General features: G+C 33.7%; 2 protein-coding genes and 1 non-coding gene across 4 annotated transcripts; 1 reads left to right on the plus strand and 2 right to left on the minus strand.

Annotated features, from left to right (window-relative positions):
- The first annotated feature begins 12,452 nt into the window (after positions 1–12,452).
- On the plus strand, positions 12,453–15,902 carry LOC25492785 (protein NUCLEAR FUSION DEFECTIVE 4). The gene is made up of 3 exons (XM_013601023.3): positions 12,453–12,874; positions 13,034–13,878; positions 15,193–15,902. Exons 1-3 carry the CDS (start codon positions 12,539–12,541, stop codon positions 15,668–15,670), a joined length of 1,659 nt encoding a protein of 552 aa, XP_013456477.1. The 5' UTR covers positions 12,453–12,538; the 3' UTR covers positions 15,671–15,902.
- A 2,278-nt stretch (positions 15,903–18,180) lies between these two features.
- Positions 18,181–21,787, minus strand: LOC25492786 (uncharacterized). 2 transcript variants are annotated; one of them, XM_013601024.3, is made up of 2 exons: positions 21,582–21,787; positions 18,181–19,002 (listed from the first exon to the last, which is right to left on the minus strand). In XM_013601024.3, exon 2 carries the CDS (start codon positions 18,951–18,953, stop codon positions 18,558–18,560), a length of 396 nt encoding a protein of 131 aa, XP_013456478.1. In that variant the 5' UTR covers positions 18,954–19,002; positions 21,582–21,787; the 3' UTR covers positions 18,181–18,557. The 2 variants fall into 2 exon arrangements, with proteins under 2 accessions (XP_013456478.1, XP_039689684.1); XM_039833750.1 differs by having other exon boundaries at positions 18,181–19,003; positions 21,595–21,709.
- TRNAE-CUC (transfer RNA glutamic acid (anticodon CUC)) lies at positions 21,761–21,833 on the minus strand. The gene has a single exon. It is a non-coding gene; the product is annotated as a tRNA-Glu (tRNA).
- Between the last annotated feature and the right edge of the window lie 507 nt (positions 21,834–22,340).

The raw sequence follows: 22,340 nt of genomic DNA on the forward strand, positions 1-22,340 counted from the left end.
AACTCAACTTCCCTCTCCGGCGGTAACTCGATAATATCCTCTGGAAAAACCTCAGGAAACTCTTGCACTACCGGAAAATCACTAACCCCTTTCTCACCACCAACCTTCAAAGATGCAAACATCATAAACACACAAGCCTCACCATCTAAAGACTTCTTCACTTGCTCCGCGGTCAAAAACTTCCTATCTAACTCTTCTACCGACTTAGAAAAAGTCACACTCCTAGTCAAACAATTAATGCTAACCCCAAAAGCTAACAACCAATCCATACCAAAAATCACATCCATATGCTTCAACGGAAGACAAACAAGATCCAACTCAAAATCAACATCACCAAAATTAACAGGACACTTAGCACACATAAAAGAAGTAGTCACCGAACCGCTAGCCGGGGTGTCAATAACCATTCCACGCAACAAAGGAGTTACAACCAAATCCAAACGTTCAACACAACTAGCCGAGATAAAAGAATGAGTAGCACCAGTATCAATAATTGCAATCAAAGGAGTACTATTGATAAAACACATACCTCGGATAAGATTATCCGGCTGCTCCACCTCCTCGGCGTTCAAAGCAAACACCTTTCCCGCCGCCTTCTTTGGCTTGGTACACTTGGTACTAATATGACCCTTCTCTCCACAATTGTAACAAGTAGTCTCTCTTGCAACACCTCTGCAATCGACCGCCTTGTGACCCGCTTTCCCACACTTGTGACAAGTAAAATCATTCTTGCAATCACTAGCATAATGACCCATAGCTCCACACTTAAAGTACTTGACTTCCGCCAAACTTGGCCTAGAGCCTCCACCAGCTTCTCTCTTCTTTCCTTTGTCCTTGCTGTAAGGTTTTCCAGCCCCATGTCCTCTTCCTCTCTTTTCACCCTGAGCCTTGTAGTAATTAGACTTAGCTTTCCCAGCATCATCAAACATACGACACTTATGCACCAAAGTATCAAAGTCTCGGATCTCCTGAACACACATGTACTGATAGATGTCCGGCCTAAGCCCACTTTCAAACTTCACACACTTGGAAACCATAGCATCCTCCGCAACCAAAGATACGTTCCCTTGCTAGACTAACACAAACCACTAACCGATAGGAAAACAACACAACCAAGCAAATGCCGAAGGTACTAAACTACCATTCGCACACAACAGGGAAAAACAACAAGCAAAAGTCTAGACAAGACTGACCACGGCTCTGATACCAACTTGTAACGCTCCTATTTCTATTAAAGCAATTAAACATGCGAATAATACATTTATTTAAGAAATAGAGATTACGTCTTATTCAAAATTCAAAAACCGATAGACATGTATGTAAACCTCAACAGTTACAGCGGATACAACGGAATATAAATCGGAGTGATCAAATATATACATGCCATGAGCAAATAAATCATATCCAAAAGATAAATCTCAAAACCCAAACATCGGGTAGTCATCAACAAAATAATAATCCCAACGAAAATATAAACAACCTAATCTAGACCGACACGACAAGCCTAGATCAGAGCCGACACGACACCGATATCGGAGGAAGCTCCCGATATCCCAAGCAAAGACTCACCGAGACTACTCCTGCATAACGTCTACTCACCCATACAGGCAAGTAGGCGGTTAAAACCACTGGGGGTAAGCATTACATTATCATAATCCAGATAATAATCAAATCAAATAATATCATGTACTTGAATAATAATAGTCATGCATAAATACTTATATCACAACTTGATAGTTCATATCCACAGATATCAATCACATGAATAATTATCCAATCATAAATATTCATTCACAACATCAATCACAAACAATCATTATCAACTTTCATTCTTCTCCATTCATCACCAATCACATATTTCACATAGGACTCATGCTATGATATGCACTTATTGACACATAAATGCATGTGGTACCAAATCTCAACAAGGTCGTCACCTCCGATGGACAAGTCAACATCGCATGTAAGGCTCACCTCTGCCTTACAATAATCTCGAAGTAAAAGATTCATCCCTTTTACAGCAACAACGACTATGATGCATGGACATGTGTAAGGACTCGATAATGCGACAACAAATCACAATCTCAACTCAATATATAGGACAACACCCAATTATATTGATTATCTCCACAACATTGCATTATCAAGAAAACATGCCCACACAAATAAATCATAGTATTCATCATCACACATCAACATATTATCAATAATCAACAATGTCACTCAACATCAACTATATCATATAGTTTCACCAATTCAAGCATTCTCATATTCCAAGTAAGATAGCAAAATATATCTCATGATCATTATCACATCCCAATTACATATTTACATACTCAATTATTCCCTCTAAATACTTCATTAAGCCAAATATCAAGTTTGGAAAAGTTTCACGACTCATAGAAAAAGTTATGCTAAGTTTTCACAAAAATTCACATGACCCATGTGTAGTAATTTGATCATAACTCGAGTTCTAAAAATCATTTGGACCTGAAACCAACGCCATTAGAAAGCTAACAAAATTATCTAAAACTTTCATGTTTACACCAAAGGCCAATTCGAAACAGAAATAGGTGAAAAAGACGCAAGAACGCGAAACAGGAGATGCTGGAACTGGCGCTTCTTGAGAAGCTTCTGGCCTACTTCTGAAGAGTGCTCCTGAAGTACGCTTCTGAAGAGTGCTTCTGAAGTGTGCTTCTGAAGTGTGCTTCTGAAGTATGCTTCTGAAGTGTGCTTCTGGCCTGTTCGCTTACAGCTTTTCCAAAAGTGCGTTTTTCACCATTTCGCGCGTAAAATGCAAACCGTTAATCGGATTTTGATGCCGTTTTCACCTACATGATCCTGACACTTGACTCTAACATAATCTATAAAAATTTCATGTTTCAACCATCCCAAAAGTCATTTTCCAAAACCTCACATAATCACTTATTGGCGAAAACGCTTAAACATCGACATTTCACACGAAAAACCCGTTTTCTCCCAAACGACTCAACTAACATAACCACAACATGAAAACAGAAATTCTCATAGGTTCAATTCATCCAACAATAACAAAATTTCAGTCAACAACCATATATATATCAAAGAGTTCATTTTGGTCCTTCACATGAACACTTAACTCAACTTCACCAATTTCACAAAACCATCAACAACAATTTATTTCTCATCATCAATCCACAATTAAGTATACCCAAATCATAATTTACTTACAATAGCATCAGTTAACAATAACCACATTGATGGAATATGAATCACATCTCTTTTCAATCAAAACATATCAAATTTCATCAATTAAGCATAATTTCATAACTTAACATTTATACATACTTTGAAACATGTAATTTCACCCATAAACATACCATAATCATCAATTCAAGCACAAGAAAATAGCATCACAGCAAGAGCACGAATTTAACAACAATTGTTCACCAACCCATTTTCATACAACATGAGAAAATGCAAAGATTGTACATGATTATGATAATAACTAACCCCCTTACCTTTGAAGTTGATTATCTCTAACCCTTGCTTCAATTCAGCTCCTAGGTCACCCAAATTGATTCCTCAAGCTTTCCCTTCAACACTCTTGTTCTTCTCTTCACCTCTTTCTCTCTCTAGGAAAATGTTTTGTGAAGTGAATGATATTTTCTATGACAACCCTAATGTTATCTCCCTTAATGGGCTTAACTCAAAATGCTAATGGGCCTAACCCATTCTAACACAATTCAAAAGTTTCTATACACTCAACGGTAATTACTAACAACGGTAAAATATAACCAACGGTCACTAACGGTAAAAACTAATCACTACACTAGTAACTTAGTAAAATAAGGGTCCTCACCAATTAATAAAATAATTCTCACCAAAATTACCATTTTACCCTTACCCGTCAAATGACCAAAATACCCTTCTAATACGGTAATCCATTTAAATGCACCCAAAGACAATTAAATACACACAAGCACATTTAATCACACACAAACACAATTAAAAGTAATTAAAATAAATCTAGCTAAAAATTGGGCTGTTACACAGACTATTTTTCACTTGAGACCATGATCCCTTTTATAATCAAGCGATTATGATGAGAAATGATTTTTGTTTCTCATTTATGGGTTCATAGACTACTATAAAGGGCGTCTAGTGTTGAAGGGTGAATTGTTATTTGATAAAACAAGAAAAAGGAAAGCAGTGAAGGAAAAAAAATGTAAATATTTGTTTGATTGATTGTGTCGAAGTGATGTTTTCAATGAGGTATTTATACACTTAGAGTAACTAAGGAACCTACACTAACATTGTTTTCCACATTTTTGACCCACCAACTAACAAGGTCGACCCTGAACATAGGTTTGGGGTGGGACCGCGCTAGGGTCCAGGTTTGTAGGGGGAACACAAAATATTGGGGAAATATATAACAAAACAATTTTTAAAGTAGAGCTTTATATGCCAAAACACACAAAGGGCCCCAAAATACAAAATTAATGTACTAAAGTGTATTACGTAGGGGTCATTTTATCATGTTTAGCCTAAGTCCCATAAAATGTGAGAAACGAGACGACTAACTGCCATATTACATCATTTAGAGTAATGGCTAACACCACTAATGTAAGTAATTATCATGTATGTTGAGTAACAAACCAAAACTATCTCGTAGGTTATAATCTTCAATATTAGCTATCCACGTCCTCCATCACCTTATTATTGAGGGAATAGGTCTTGTACTTGCGATGAGTACAAATATGAGAACCTAGTCTATGATTTGCTAAACTAAAGATTTTATGTTTTATGTATCTAATTAGGCCCTCTTTTGAGAATGATTCCAGGGGTTCCATTTTTAGTGTCTTTGGCCCTCTTTTGTTGCAATAACATGAGGGACTTCGGTTTATCCTTGTCCGTTAAAAACAATCTCTTGGGTCAATTATATCTAATTTTATACTCTCTCCGTCCCAAATTGTATGATGTTTTGGACATTTCACACATATTAAGAAATGCAATTAATATTGTGTGGAAAAGGGATATTATGAGTTGTTTTACAAATTTGTTCTTAATAAATAATATGGGAAAGATAAATGAAAGAATTGAAAGAAAATAGAGTAATAAATAATTAAGGTTATAATAGGAAAAGTAAGTTGCATTGGTATTTTAAAGCGATATATAATTTAAGACAATCTTTTTTCTCTAAAACGACATACAATTTGGGACTGAGGGAGTATATGTTTAACTACTTTCTTTATCATGCACATATGTAGGAATATGATTATATAACTTTTGTAGTCAGTCCAATCCAAATTATAGTCTCTTAAACTCTCATTAAACATTATCACGACCCTAATAAGATATAAAAATATCATGCTATTCAAAATAAAATAAAGAATAGTAATAACCTCCATTAAGACTCAATGGCCATGTTGAGTCATCAATCGATCTTACATTAACTGATTCTAATTCTAATGTTAGCTCATTGTGATGCAGCTGATAGACAAATACTTTCAACATGGCCTATACCAACCTCTCAACCGTTAGCCGATAACTGATTTAGTTGTCAGCAAATCTTACATGTGGTGACTTCAACTCGACTATTTTTGATGCAGCTGATAGACGAGTACACTCATTTCAACATAATGGCCATTATATCGTTTTTTTAATTACCCTCTCTTGTCTAGAGTGTATTTACCCTCTCATGATATCAATCAATCAAAATGTAATATACATTGACAACATTAAATGTCATAAATGAGTCAATTTTTTCTATAAAAAAAAATCAATTATAATCATAAGGTAACTTTTAATATTTTAATTTCTATTTAATTAGATACATGATTACATTAGAGGTTCTTTATCTTATTTATTTGTTACACTTTGATCCTTTATCTCTATTTTTTTCCGTTTAGGTCTTTTATTTCTTATAAAAGCACATATACATAATTTTTCTCATTAGTTTTATTAAAAAAATACATAATTTTATTTTTTAAAATATATTTTTATTAAAAATGAAAAAAAATCCAGAAATATGATGAAGATGTTCATCATCTTCATTTTCTTCCTTTGAATCTTCATCATCTTCATTGAATCAAAAAACAATTTACACAAATATATCTCAAAATATCATGAATTAATGTTATATTCACCTCAAATCTTCTTTTAAACACAAAAATCAAAACCCTGTAGAAAAAGAGATTTAGTTTCATCACACAAAAAAAAAAGATTTAGTTATATAAATTGTCACGCCGTATATTATTATTATTATTATTATTTTCTAACTCAATATTCAAATCCGACGTAAAAATAACCCCAAAATTGAGAGCAGCTTTGCACATCAATTTTGTTGTTTCCAGAACAATCTTAACTTTTGTAAAGCCTAACCCTTCCGCTAGTTAGAGCTGTTAAAACGGGCCGGGCCGGCCCGCAAAAGCCCGAAAAAATGTAGGGCTTGGACACAAAAACTTGGGCCTGTTTAAAACCGGGCCTTTTTAGCCAGAGCCCGTCGCGGGCTAACCCGACCGAGCCGCGGGTAGCCCGTTTAATTTATAACTGTCACTTAATCGTCCAATTCAGATATTGTAAGTAAGGCTTCGATCTTGTATCTCCTATCTCTCTTTCTTCTTCTTGAATTAATTACTTTTCACTTGAGTCCTCCGCTTAAATTAACCCCTCTCTCGCCTATTATAGTGAGGTCTCCACAGGGAAACAACTCAAGATCCTTTGCCAGTGAAAACCTCTGAAGTGTTTCTTGATATCTTTAATCATCCAATTCGGATCCAAAAAAAATATTTTCACGTATCGTGCGTGTTTGTATCCATGCTGTTTGAGAAACATATCCAAACTTCCCATGAACATCAATCTATAATTCAAAATAGATAATAAGAAACTGATTTATAACAAAACTAATATTAAAAAAGGGGAAATTCATTACATTAAGTTGAATTATATGAAATGACATTAGAAACTTACAAGTTACCTTTGTTTTATAAACTTCTCCAAGAATTGTTGCTAATAGCGTTAATTTTCCTGAGACAACTTCTCCACAAATGACCACTGAGCAAGATGGATGCCATTACAATTTTAGAGCAAACTTAATGGATGCCACTGCAATTTTTAATCTTAAGCATCCGCCGGTAGGTAATTTTTAGTGTAATATTTTATTTTTAAATTAAAAGCTTTAGGTAACCGGGCTGGCCCGAAAGCCCGCAAAGGGCCGGACTTGGTCAAATATTTTTAAGCCCGTTTATCTTCTGGGCCTTTTTGGTCCGGCCCGCAAAAGTCCGAGCCCGTCATGGGCTGGTCCGTCACGGGCCGGCTAGCCCGTTTTGACAACTCTAACACCAGTGACTAAGTCTCCACCATCCGCCTTGCAACATTTGTGAAATTAAGGTTTTGATTTTTGTGTTTAAAAGAAGATTTGAGATGAAGATAACATTAATTCACGATATTTGGAGATATACTTAGTAAAAATTTTATTTATTTAAAGAAAATGATGAAGATTCAAAGGAAGAAGATGAAGATGATGAACATCTTCATCATATTTTTGGATTTTTTTTTCATTTTTAATAAAAATATATTTTTAAAAATAAAATTATGTATTTTTTAATAAAAAAATGAGAAAATAGATGTATATGTGCTTTTAAGAGAGATAAATGACCTAAACGGAAAAAAATAAAGATAAAGGTCCAAAGTGTTACAAATAAATAAGATAAATGACCCATAATGTAATCTTGCCTTAATTATATTTAGGTGTTCAATCTTAATTAATTTACACTAAAGGACTGACTTAGAACAATTAAAATTTCACATCAAATTTCTTTCATCTGAATGTCCTTAAATTTATAAATTATATTCATAAAATTTCTTCCCATTTTGATTGTTCAATTTTGACGTTCCCAACTGCCGCATTTTTCAATTTTTGTGAGAATCGTCGTCGTTCGTTTGATTTCAAATATCGTCAGAATTACCGTTATTTCTAGTACCACGTCAGGTATGGTGACTTGATTTTTCTTTTTGATTTGATTTTTCTTGGTTGTGAGGTAGTTAATTATAACAATTGAGTAAGTTGTAACACCCTATTTTTATTAAAGTAATAAAACATGCGAATAATACATTTATTCAAGAAATAGACGCTACGTCATCATACAAAATTCAAATTCATCATGCATGCATATAGATCTCAACAGTCGCAGCGGATATAAACCAGAATACTTTGAAGCATACATTTTATGAATCAAAATAATACATCAACATAGATGAATCTCCAAATCCCAACAACGGGTAAATCTCCAACATGAATAAAATCCAAACACATAAATCTAGGAAATCTAACAGACGCCTAGATCAGATCCATCCTAGACTCAACTAAACCGATACCGGAGATAGCTCCCGATATCCACCAAGCAACAATCAACTCACCAGAGCAACTAATCTTGCACAACGTCTACTCATCCATACAGACAGGTAGGCAGTCAAAACCATTTGGGTAAGTATTACATCACCATAATCCACATAACAGTTAAGCATGAATAATTTAATTCAAATATCATGTACTTAATCAAAGATAATAATAATACATAATAACAAAACCAAATATCACAACCAATCACTCACAACCACAAGTATGTCAATCATTCCACAATTAGGACTCATGCAACAAATGATATGTCCCTAATCATGACATATAAATGCATGTGGTACCGAATCACCTCAAGGTCGTCACCTTCGATGCAACAAAAACATCGTATGTAAGATTTCACACCCGTCTTACATAATCTCCGAAGTAAAAGAGCTCAACCCTTTTACAACTACAAGACTCAACATGACTATGATGCATGGACGTACAATAAGGACTCAACAATGCCATCACCTCAATTATCACAACAATATAAAGGACAACTTCCAATTATATTGATCATCTCCACTACGTTTGCATTATCAAGAAATTACGTCCACACAACATTCAAGCCATGATTCAATTAAGAGTCAACATCACGTCATCACCACAATCATCAACAATCATTAACATCATTCCACATCACATGATAAATATCATATCTTCATATAACAAATCATTCACACATCTCTATGTAGTTTTATAAAACTAATCACCAAAGGTCATAAGATATTTCACTTGAAAAGACTCATTTCCGAGGAACCGTATCAAGTGGAAAACGGCCAACATTGATAACACTCAATAAGGTAATAATGTAAATTTTAAAACTCGCCAAACAATCTTAATCATCCATGTAACCAAAAGCTTAAACCACTTACAAACTATTGAACATTAGTCCAAATAATAGCTTAAGATCGTATGATAAAACCCAAGTTAACATTTTTCACATTCGCACCCGAAATTCACGTTTAACATGATTAAGATGTTTGACTAACATTACAAGCCCTACCTAAGTCTATATGAACTGTAGGCTTAACTTGTAATCTCATTCATTTCATAAAAGTTGAATCAACCCAAAATCCGAGTTTCCCAAAAACGTACAAGTTCAAAGCAAAATGGAAAATTTCAAGTTTAGGTAAGCTAATTATGTTCCAGTAGGTTTAGGGGTTTAAAAGTAGTTAAACATGTTGAAAGAATCATTTTACAAAGCTCGGATTGACCCCCTAAGACCCGGAACAAAAGATTAAAGTGGCCAAAACTGGGCTTGCTCGCTTAAGCGACCACCTAGTTCGCTTAAGCGAACGAGTCCTAGTAGCTATCTGAAGTGTACACTTGCAGGACGCTCATCAGTTCGCTTAAGTGAACGAGATCCAGTAGCTACCAGAAAGTACGCTTACCGGTTCACTTGCAGGGCGTTTAAGCGACCTGAACCCAGAACACCATATGAATGCTCGCTCACCGGTCACTTAAGCGACCCCTTAAGTGAACGTTCATAGTTATGCAGAAAATGTTACGGGTTTCAACCCCTTTTCACCCAAAATCCCCAATTTTGATCCCTCAATGCCCAAATGTGTTTTCAGATGTTGTTTACAGGTCAATATGACTAAAATGACTCACAAAGACTCAACAAACATGAAAACAATTGACATTTGAACCAATTCACCAATTTTTACCAAACTACCAACAATATCTCATTTCTCAACAATAAATCATAATCATGCATACCCAAACCATGAATTATCATCAACAACATCACTTAACAACAACAACATCAATTGATCATGAATCTTATAACAATTCAACAACAATATAACATAATTCAACCAATTTAGCATATTTCAACATATACCACTTCTTCATACTTTGAACATGAAATTCCACTAACAACAATTCAATTATTCATAACTTCATGCATTCAAACATGTCATCATAATTGGAGCACGGATTCTAACAATTATGAACAATTAATCAATTACTCAATTAAGCACTTATTCATACAACAATTGAAATTTACACTAACAATGATTATGATGAATTCTAACCCCCTTACCTTAGTTAGATTAATTCCCTAGCTCAAGCTTCACTTTTGCTCCTAGCTCTCTTTCAATCCTTGAATCTTCAAGTTCCCCTTCTCTCTAACCCTTTCCTCTTTGCTCCCATTTTCTCTCTCTAACTCTCTCACAATATCTATGTAAATGAAAGTGTGAGAAAATTTCCTCTAAGACAAGGTTTATATAGGATGTCCCCTTAATGGCCCTAACCCTAAAGCTTAGTGGACTTAACCCACTCCAACTTAAATCTAAAATGTTTATACATTCTAAACGGTAAAACACTACAACGGTCACTTAACGGTAAAATTATAGTAACTAATCACTATGATAGTAATTTAGCAAAAATAACGGTTCTCACTAACCAGTACTAAAGGTAATTCTCACCAAAAGTTACTAATTTTCCCATACTCGCGAAATGATCAAAATACCCCCCAAGTCCAAAATGACTAAATTACCCTTCTAACACGGAACCTATGAAAATGCACCCAATGATGAATGATCATACACAAGCACATATAAACACATAATAAAACAATTAAAAATAAATCTAGCAAAAATCGGGCTGTTACATAAGTCATCCGTTGTACTTTGAGGGCTGCTACCAGGTGTTGCCGTTGTCATGTTGTGGGAGTTTGCTAGCATTTTTTTGGTTGCTACTGAAATGGTTATGTGCTGAGGCTTTTGTTCTTTTGTTTGGATTTAAAGGCTTTTGCTGATAGTGAGGCAGGTCTATACGTGTTAGCAGATTTTATTAGGTTGGCTGCTTAAATAAATAAAAATAAGTCACGATACCTGACGCGGTTCTAGAAACAACGACAATTCTCACTATAATTGGAAACTGCGGCAGTTTGGAACGACAAAATTGAACAATCAAAATGGGGAGAAGAATGAAAAAGAAACAAGAATTGATCAATATGGAAGAATAAAGAAGAAGAAATTTGAATGAAGGAGATGTTTTTGTTCTCACGTTCGGGGTTCTGGAATGAAAGAAATTTTATGAATGTAAATGATGAATTTAAGGATATCCAGATAAAAGAAATTTGATGTAAAATTTGATTTGTTAAGTCTTGCAGTGTAAATTAATTAAGATTGAATACCTTAATATAAAAAAAATATCATTTGTTGTTTCAAAAAGAAATTAAATAAAAATTAAAAGTATTAAAAGTTATATTATGATTAAGATTAGCTCTCCTTCAAAAAAAAAATTAAGATTAACTCTTTTATTTTTAGAAAAAATCTACTCATTTATTTGACATTTAATGTTAATTATGTATATTACATTTTGATTTATTTATATCATGAGAGTGTAATTTGAGAGGATAACCTAGGCCTCATCCCATTATATAATTCGGCTATTTTTTTTTTTTGTAAACATCTTATTAAAAAACAATTAATGCACGTGAAAACTTAATTTTGTAGTTAGGTATAATAATTAACTTTATAAGATTATCAAGTGGAAGAAATGGAGTTTGTTGTCCCGCAAGCACACCAACTAAACAATAATAATCAAATAAATATCAACTTGAGATATACAAATTGGTACGGTCGACTATTTTTTTTTTTTTTTTTAAAGGGCGGACGGTCCACGATCCATCTTACTCATGGACCCATTAAAATACCGACAAAAATGACGACTCCTCTTTTAAAAAAATCCTTATAAAAAGTGCAATTTTTTTTCTCCGCACGCGTTTCTTTCCTCTAATTATCTTGTTTACTTCAAATAATATTATAATAATAATTTTGTGTATGAAAAAGAAAGAAAAATGTTAACCAGTACCCCATGATATTGGTTAAAAACTTTAAATGATAAATTTTTATGGAAGTTTGTATAATTAGTGTATTGAAAATTGAAAATTTTAATATTTTAAAAGAATAATTATTTAATTTTAACATGTGTAAAGAGTGTCCGGAACATTTATTAACAAGATCCGAAAAGAAATTAAAAAAAATCTCTAAAAGTGAACGACACTGATCTTCAAATATCAAGTTGCTTATTTTTATTTTTTGAGTATAAACCAAGTTGTTGAAAGACACACATTATAAATAAATGCAAAACAAGCGTGTCAATCAAAAGGCACAATAAATTCTATTTTCCACTCAAACTAAATCAATGGGAATAATCTCCGATACTCCTTCCGTTTCCACCGCCACAAAATGGTTCGGTTTTGTAGCCGCCGTTTGGATTCAAGCAATCTCCGGCAACAACTACACTTTCTCAAACTACTCCGACGCTCTCAAATCCCTTATGCACCTCACCCAATTACAGCTCAACAACCTCTCCGTCGCTAAAGACGTCGGTAAAGCCTTCGGTCTTCTCGCCGGACTTGCCTCCGACCGTTTACCCACCTGGGCCATTCTTCTTATCGGTTCTTTTGAAGGTCTCATCGGTTATGGTGTTCAATGGCTTGTTGTTGGTCAATACATTCAACCCCTTCCTTATTGGCAGGTAATATTGCTAGTCACTTTTTCCTCTTAATCAATTAATACATTTAGCAAATTAGTCCTGACATTCAGACAAATTTGGACTGAATTGGGTCCCAAGAAAATTGGATCTTTAGTATTAATCTTGATTAATTCTTATTATGATTATCTTTTTTTTTGTTAGATGTGTGTGTTCTTGTGCATGGGAGGGAACAGTACAACATGGATGAACACTGCAGTATTGGTGACATGCATTCGAAACTTCCGGCGAAACCGAGGACCGGTTTCCGGCATTCTAAAAGGCTATGTTGGATTAAGCACAGCAATTTTCACAAATCTTTGTTCAGCTTTAGTAGCAGATGACCCTGCTTTTTTTCTTCTTACACTTGCTTTGATCCCATTCATCGTTTGTCTCACCGGTGTGTTTTTCCTCCGTGAAGTTCCGGTAGCAAAAACCACCACCGCAGCTGAAGACAGTGAAGAAAGTAAGTATTTCGGTATCTGCAACGCCGTCGCCGTTGTGCTCGCCGTTTATCTCTTAGCTTATGGTTTTGTACCTAATGCTAATACACTTGTATCAAGAGTTTTCGTTGCTGTTTTGCTTGTTCTTTTGGCATCACCATTGGGGATACCGGTTTATGCATATTTCAAGGGTAGAAATTCGGGTCGGGATGGTGGTGATGTAGAGGGTCAAAGGGTTAGAGAACCATTGCTTCAAAATGGTGAAAAAGAAAGTGAAACAACCGTTACCGATGCTCTCGTGGCTGAGACGGAGGTGGTGGTGATTAAGGGACAACCGGCAATAGGGGAGGAGCATACCATTATGGAAGTGATGAAGAGTTTGGATTTTTGGATATTATTTGTTTCGTTTCTATGTGGAGTTGGAACGGGTTTGGCAGTGATGAATAATATGGGTCAAATCGGGTTGGCTCTCGGGTATACGGATGTATCTTTATTTGTTTCATTAACTAGCATTTGGGGATTTTTTGGAAGGATTGTATCTGGTTCCGTTTCAGAGCATTTCATCAAGTAAGTACCATTCTCCCTTTTTTAGCTTAAGCTTTTAATTCTTGTTATTATTACCTAATCATAACTAGCCTTTTATGGAAAGCTATTAAATATCCAACTACCACCTTATTTATAGGCTCACATTTAGAGTTTAGACGATCAATGATATAGTTTTTTTTTTTTTTTTTTTGAATAAAGATGATCAATGAGATAGTTGAAAATATCATAATATTAAGAGAAATGATATTTGAACAACTATTTTTTACGACTTTTGTGACAACTTTTTATTTCATACTCACATTATCTTTTTACTTTCTTTCCCTATTGCTTTGGTTTTTGTGTCACTACCTCATTTCCATTAAAATTTTGGTTGTCACAGAAGTTGTCACATATATGGATGTTCAAATAACACAACTCTAAAATTAATAGTCCTATTTTTTTTTTAAAGCAAATGTTTAGAATTAATTATGCCTTTTGACCCTTTTTGTAAAAGATGTTTAAAATAAACTCATTATTTTTTTAAAAGGAAAATTAACTCATTGTTATTACAACATTTTTTTTTTGTTGAGGGAATCATTATTATTACAACCTAATGGTTTGACAATGAAGAAACATTCTTTGAGTTGAGTTGAAGAAACTTCTTTGTGATGATGATACCAGGGTTTCGTTCCCTAGACATTTCGACTTTCGTGTTTAGTTTGTTTCTTTTTTCGAAGAAGGTAAATTAGCCCACTTAAATCGACATTAGAGAGAATCGAACTTGAGACCTCAAGGAGGAGTCCACTGCACACTCCCAGATCCCAAGCCAATACCACTAGGCCAACCCAAGTGGGTTTGTTTAGTTAGTTTCTTATTGTTTAGCTGAGCCTCTAGGCCCTCTTTTGTTCCAAAGAAGAAAATGATTAGTTTAATTTATGATATAGTTGAAAAGTTTTAAAGTTTAATTTAAAACCACTCAATTTAACTTATTGGATTGGTTATGTGAAGTTTCGTGGAATTGACAATATATTTGTAGATCTCATCTCAATGTCATGACTTTTGAGTGTGAATAGAATTTGGAAGTATACCTAGTTGCCTTGTAGTTGACTTTATTCAATTGCCAATTGTGGTCAAGTTTCGTGTAAAGTGGAATATGTGCTTTTTTTAATTTAGTTGCCTAGTTGCAAATTGCAATGCCAATTCCTTATTATATTTCCTCATGTTTTGTGTGATCCCATGTAGCAAGACAAAACAATGAGTCTTTTTAAATTATATTGACTTCTATTGTTTGTTCATCAATTATGAACTGTCTATTATATTATGTTTATTTTTCCTTACAAATTTTCTTGTTAACAGGAAATCTGGAACTCCTAGACCTCTTTGGAATGCAATATCTCAGATTCTGATGGCTGTTGGCTACATACTCCTAGCCCTGGCTATGCCCGGTTCACTTTATATCGGTTCCATTATTGTTGGCATATGTTATGGAGTGCGCCTTGCTGTTACCGTCCCAACAGCATCAGAGTTATTTGGACTCAAATACTACGGTCTCATCTACAATATTCTCATCCTCAACCTTCCACTTGGCTCTTTCCTCTTTTCCGGTCTACTTGCCGGTATACTCTACGATATGGAAGCAACAACAACAGAAGGAGGAGGTAACACGTGCGTTGGAGGTCATTGTTACAGGCTAGTGTTTATTGTCATGGCTGGAGCATGTGTTGTTGGGTTTTTCTTAGATATTCTACTGTCATATAGAACAAAGACCGTCTACAACAAGATTTACATGAGTAAGAGATCGAAGAAATCCTCGGTGACATCAAGTAGCCAATGATCCTGAATGGGTGTGTTCACTATATTGTTTAGAACAATTCTGGGATTGATGACATTTTTGTTCAGTGATATCCCAATTGTATCCCACTTTAGCAATCATATAGTTCATTCAATTTTTAAAAATAAAACCGGTTTGTTTGTTTTTGATTCGATTATGAAATGTAAGCATTCTACAGGCCTCAGTTATTTTGTAAGATATTAGTAAATTGCAAGGATTAGTAAATTCTTTTCAATAGCATATTCAATTTTGTGTAGTCTTTTTATTTTTTTATATCTGAAACCGTAAGTTGTAAGTTTTTATGTCGAATTCTTTAGTCAGTGTTGTTTAGTTTGGTAAGTGACTTGTATTCAGTAGCATGTTTGATAAAAAGATGCAGCAATATGAATTTAATGATGATAAACGAGCCACGTAACAACATGTGGTGGTTTGCTAAAGTTGATCTTGATGTGGCTTTCAGTGATTTATTTCGCTTTCCCTCACTATCTGTTTCTTTGAATTGGTCTCATTATTGGATCATGTTGGTCCTTAAATTTGAGGGTGGAGGCCACTCTACAGTCTGCAATTTAACATCGTGCAGATCATGCTGGAATCAATAATAGGTATCCTGTGGTCCTTAGGAAGATGAGGAAAACAGTAAGATAGAAATATCCCATCCAAAAATATCATCAAGAATGGACAAATATAAATGACGAAGGATTGGCAATGAAATATGGCACACTGTTGAGACAATGTTTTCAGCCGTATAAACAATGCAAGTTAATTGATGTCCATTAGAATTGATTTTGAATGAAATCTATAAAATTGATTATGACTAAAAGTTAATTGAGGGTCAAATAATTTGTTCTTGAATACATATATGTAAAAAATGAGTTGAACTATAAATTTGTGCGTAAAAGTCAATTATTGAATAAAAAATTATAAATCCTAATTTCAAGTAAAATCAAGGCAAATTCTATGTTACACCCAATAAATTTGGGTGTATCGGTACACCCAAGTCGTAAAATTAATAATAAATGAGTTGTTTTTTTGAAGAAAGATAATTATTTTCTATCATTGGCAACTAAGATAATTAAATTTTATATACCAAAAGCTTTGACGAAATAAAATTTTATTTTTAAGAATTTTTATTACTCATAACAATGAATATTGATTATTTTTTACGACAAAATGTAAATTTTGTAATATGATCCTTATAAACAATGAAATGATGGTTTTTATTATGAAATGATGTTTTCTAAAATATAAATATTGACAAATACCATTTTATTTCATTAAAGTGGTCTTTAATTTATATAATTTGTGAAACAAGAGTACTGGTACACTCAAAATTGTGAGTGTACCATAGAAGTTCCCTAAAATCAATTCTTGAGGCAAAATCAATTCTACTCCAACCATACATGTCATAATCAATTCTACACCTATATAATCAATTTTGACCTCTTTAGAAGTGGAATCAAACATATACTTAATTAGACGCGTATCTAGCATAAAAGTTAATAACATAGGTGTGTTTATATAAAAGTTATTTTTATAACAAATGATAAAATAAAGTCAAACAGTTTTTGTATGAGTAAATTATACATTGTTTTCATAACCATCTTGGAGAGTTTATGCAAGTTGTTTCTACCATTCTTTCGAACAATCTCACAAGTATGTGTAAGTACTCAAGTGAGGTTTCACACAAATGTTATAGGTTTCACTGTTAAAACAAGTTGCATCAGTAATTACTTGCACCGTTGGAATTGAGTTTTGTTTGCTCGTAGTCAATAATAGGATAAGTATAAGCTGAATGTCCTGCTGATTGTTGAACGTTGTTATCACTTATCAGTCAGATATGTACAGCTGCCTACGGATGTTAGTGCCGTATTAATATGGCTCTTACATAATTCTGTAATGGAAAAGAGGAGTAGTTCTAACGTTGTTTTCTGCTGCAGTACTTGAATTTTCTGTGTTGCAAGGTGACAACTCAAGTGTCTATTCTTCATTTGACAATCTCATGTACCTATTATTTATTGTCCTATTGACTTTTTCTGAAATCTGATGTGTAAAGGTTTATTAGATTAGATATTATGTTGCACTTGATAATTTATGGCTGGTGCTCGTTAAACATTGCTTGCTTTTCCAAATATGGGTTTTGTTTTGTTTTGTTAGTAGACAATATAATAGGAAAATTATAAGCCATTCAATCTACATATCAGCTGGATTTTCAAATTGAAGTTGAATGGATTTTAACTTTTACTGCTTTAAGTATTTCTGCAAACCAACAGCAAAAAAAAAAAAAAAAAAAAAATATTGGTTAAATTACTTACCGGCTATTATCAGCTGTTACATTCTATATCTGGAGACACTTTCTCCGCCTACCTCACGGACCATATTTCAGATACTTCACCTTATCAATCACCATGGAGAACACATAACTTATATATCATTGAACACACTTTTAATTTGCAGAATTAAAAACCATGAGACCAAAACTGCAAAATAACCTTATCAATACAAAGATCAATGAGTAATGTAAAAACTTTTTCAGATAAATAAACCTCAACAGCTTTTAACGACAGTTAGCATAATGAAAATCAACAGAGAAAACAAACATAAAAATAGCCCACATACAATAGAAACAATACAACAGATTCAAAACACAAGGACACAACAAATCTAATTGTGCATTTGAACATTCACAATACCAAGAACAACATAACTTATCCATATTAAAGTGCAACTGCACGAGAGACCATCTAATTTGTTGTCATAGCTTTTTTCCATAGTTTATTTTCTATCCCGGTGTTGATGAAGAATGATAAGCATTCTAAGGCCTCATTGGTTTGACAATCCTGGGTGGTAAGGAAGATAAAGAGAAAAAATTGCATTATTTGTTACCATTGAATCAGTTCTTTGCCTTCAAAGAGTTATTCTCCTTGATCTTGGCTCGATTATCCAGCTTAACATAGCGTTTTAGATCTTCATAAAGGAGTGTGTCAACATTCTTCCTACGTAATTCACTTAATGCAGGGCGTTTATCAATCAGTTGACACAACCAGTCAGGGTATTTTGAATTAGGCAGGATTTTTGGATCAGTTCCATCCTTAAGAATGTTAGCACCTACAACTGTACTTGCCTTGACTTCTTTGCTAAGAGTGGATGCTTTGAGTGCATCAGAAGGTCCAACCCCTTTAGATCCTTTCTTTGCTTTACCAGTTGCAAAAGTTCGCTGGCATACAACACTAACTGCAACTTTGGTGCTTAGAATGCGTCTAACAGATCTAGCATGGTTCATTAACATGATTTCTCTGCGAGAGTACTGTTTATATCACTTCAGGGAGGAACATGAGCTGCCAAAAGAAAATTCAGTATAGGCCTTGTTTGGATGAACAGCTTAAATAAACGTTTATAGCATAAGTGTTTATCATATACTCCATAAATGCTTGTGTATAAACTATTTCTACAAGCAATTATCATATATGCGTTTATAGTCAATATTTTCATATAAGTTATAACTTGTTTTCATAAGCTGTCATGGAGAGCTTATGGATAAGTACTGAAAACAGCTTATAGACATGTCATAAGTTGTTTTCATAAACTCTCCAACAGTCTCACAGGCACTACTGTACTAATGCCAATACATAAACACAGATAATTCAATCCAAAGATGATCTAAGTAAAAGCACAGAACTAAACAAATTAACCACACTGCAATACTACAAATATATTTCTTCCAATATGTATGGTGAATACCGGATCTCTTAAAATTTAAATTCAACATTTTGACTGCTTTGTTTTTAGATTTTAGTAACACAAAAGGCACTTATTAAAGAGGGTTAAATAATAGCACATACCAATAGTCTCAAATTTTTAGGATGTTATGGATCTTAAAAATGGGTTTACACCAACTAACATGACATACAGAATCATACCAAAGGAACATCAACAGCAATAAGTTTGGCCTATGTACAGATTGTATACTAGTAATTCTAATAGGCTACAATGTTTCCTTTCAAGCTCAAATCATTACATTAAAGAGGGAGACTGATTATATACTATATTATTTTAAACTCAAATTAACGCACCAGTGTACCAACTTTACTCTAAAAATGGGATTAACTCAATACGTGGTTCAGAAACAATGCATATTAAGCATAGAATATCAGAAAGCTTGAGATAAGTTTCAATAATGATGTGAATGTAATTCCATAGACAGGAAACAGAAACCATGTTAAATTATAGGCACACAACACAACAAAACCCTTCAACTTCCATGAATACTACACCAAGACACACTGTGAAATCTTAAGTGTTGAACATCCTAAAATCACTATATTAATACATGTGACAGGAAATTTTGGACGAGGGGTGTAAATAAAACCTCAGAAATGTAGCAAGGAGTCTAAGAAGAAGAAATACAAACTATATGGTGTGGTCATTTTTCTTTCCTTCTTCTTGGAAAATAAATATGACAATATTCAATAAAAGGTTGCTAAGGAGCACTGTAAGCAGGGACGCATCCAGAAAGCTTATGTTGTGGGGGAAAAACTTATATAGTATAAATTTGTAACAATAAAAACATAGTAAATCATTTTTTTCAGGTATAAAGATGCATCACACCTCTACTCTGCGAGATTTATATTTTGAAAATAAGGAATGATTTTCTTATTTTAACACTCAAAAATATATAAGACATCAAATTATCTATGTATGATGCAAATGATTGTTAGAATTTGAGATGCTGACATAGTTAACATTTCTATCTAATTTGTTCTTAACCTGCAATTACTATAAATTTGTCCATAAATATATGTAATAATACAGGCTCATATTACTTAAAGAAACAAACTCAAATAGCTTAATCTAAGCATACCCAACGTACAAATGCAGAACTACACACACTAAACACACTGCAATAGTGCACATATATTTATTCCAATATGTGTGATGAACAGTGGATCTCTTAAAATTTGAAGTCAACACCTTGAATGCTGCTTAGTATATAGATTTCAGTACAAACACTTGTGTAAATTTCATGTTGCATATGTTTAATCATAACGGAATTTTGAAGTTAGACGAGCTCACATCAGCAGTCTCAAATTTCTAGGATGTTTTAAATCTTCAAATGGGTTGCACCAACTAACAAGACATAAGGAGTCACTCACACCAAATGGGTTTCAATAATGTTGTGGAAGCAATTCCCATAGACACGAAACAAACCATTTGAAAAAATAGCTTGTAGCCACACAACATAACAAAACCTTTCAACTTCCATGAATACCTCAAAAAGACACCAAATGAAACTTAAGTGTAGTACACCCTAAACATTTTCCAAATTGGCCAAACCATCCCACCGAAATTGGCACCGCGCATAATCGAACCAGAAACCTTGAGAGGAGCAGACTCCAAGGTCCCTGGCCAACACCACCAGACCAATCCAAGTGATTTTAGTACATCCTAAACTTAAGTGTATGACAGGAAATTTAGACGAGCGATGTAAATAAAATCTCAAAAAATGCAGCAAAGAGTCCAAGTAAAGAAAGAAAAAAAAAAAAAAAGAAAAAAAGAGGAATAGGGTCCAAGCAAATAAAAATTCAATACAAAATTGATTAATTTAGACATGAAATAGTGACCGTCAAACAAATTGCAACGAATATGATAAAAATACGTATAAAACTCAAACTTTTAGAACCGAAATGAAAAATAAAAACCAAGTATTACTTCTAATAATACAACAAATTCATATCACAGAAGAGAGACACAATTACACAAACAATCAAAATATGCATAACAGACAGACTCTTAATCCAGGAAACCATACTGTGTCCGTAAGAGAATAACTTAATAACAATTCAGGGCATAATAACATCAAAATGTCAAGGCATATAAGCATTTAAGAAAATTGGAAAATGAAGTGAACCAGACATACCCATTAGCTCTAATAAATTATGTTTGGAGGAGATTAAGATAAAACCCAAGAACGCAAGAGAAAAGAGGATTTGCGAGTTATGGGTGAGAACTGATCATGAAAACGAAAGTGGGCTTTTTAAAAATGAAAACAAAAGAGTAGTATTTGTAAATGAAAAAGGAATTTCTAACAAAAAAGGATTCCGTTGCCGGGACTTGAACCCGGGTCTCTCGGGTGAGAGCCGAGTATCCTGACCAACTAGACTACAACGGATTCATGTTGTGAATTACACTAAATAAAATATATTACAAAGCTTTCTATTTTTTTTTGTTTTATGCACATTTGAAAGACACTTTCATTTTGCACGATAATTTTGTCCTCCCTGATTGAAAATGTATACTTCAGTTCATAGTTAACATCTGTACAATAATTAAGAGTTGAAATCTCAAATTTTATTGCCCCGCCCCCAACCTCTAGCAGTGAGTTTTATTTTCTTTTGCCACGTGGGGACTGCAATAATGATTAAGATGGAGAATAAATCTTACCTTGGCATCAATTCTTATTCCAAGATCCTATTATTATTGAACAACAGCAAAGGAAGGACCTACATTCCTTCCTTTCCATCGCACATAATTAGAGGGATTGTGAAAGTGGGAAAAATAAAATTATGCCTTCAAGTAAAGAGTATCTTTTAGGATTTAAGTAATATCGTTGATCAATTTTATCTATTCGATATTTGACTTTTAACAATATCATCCATTTTGTACACAGTATGTATCC

Source organism: Medicago truncatula, chromosome 4 (assembly GCF_003473485.1).
Source record: "Medicago truncatula cultivar Jemalong A17 chromosome 4, MtrunA17r5.0-ANR, whole genome shotgun sequence".
NCBI lineage: Eukaryota > Viridiplantae > Streptophyta > Magnoliopsida > Fabales > Fabaceae > Medicago > Medicago truncatula.

Bases quoted from the DNA above. Each gene is read 5' to 3' on its own strand.
- LOC25492785 (XM_013601023.3), top strand. From the start codon at position 12,539: ATGGGAATAATCTCCGATACTCCTTCCGTTTCCACCGCCACAAAATGG. The intron at 12,875-13,033 runs GTAATATTGCTA...TTTTTTTGTTAG, and splicing joins AACCCCTTCCTTATTGGCAG to ATGTGTGTGTTCTTGTGCAT. The intron at 13,879-15,192 runs GTAAGTACCATT...TCTTGTTAACAG, and splicing joins GTTTCAGAGCATTTCATCAA to GAAATCTGGAACTCCTAGAC.
- LOC25492786 (XM_013601024.3), bottom strand. From the start codon at position 18,953: ATGTTAATGAACCATGCTAGATCTGTTAGACGCATTCTAAGCACCAAA.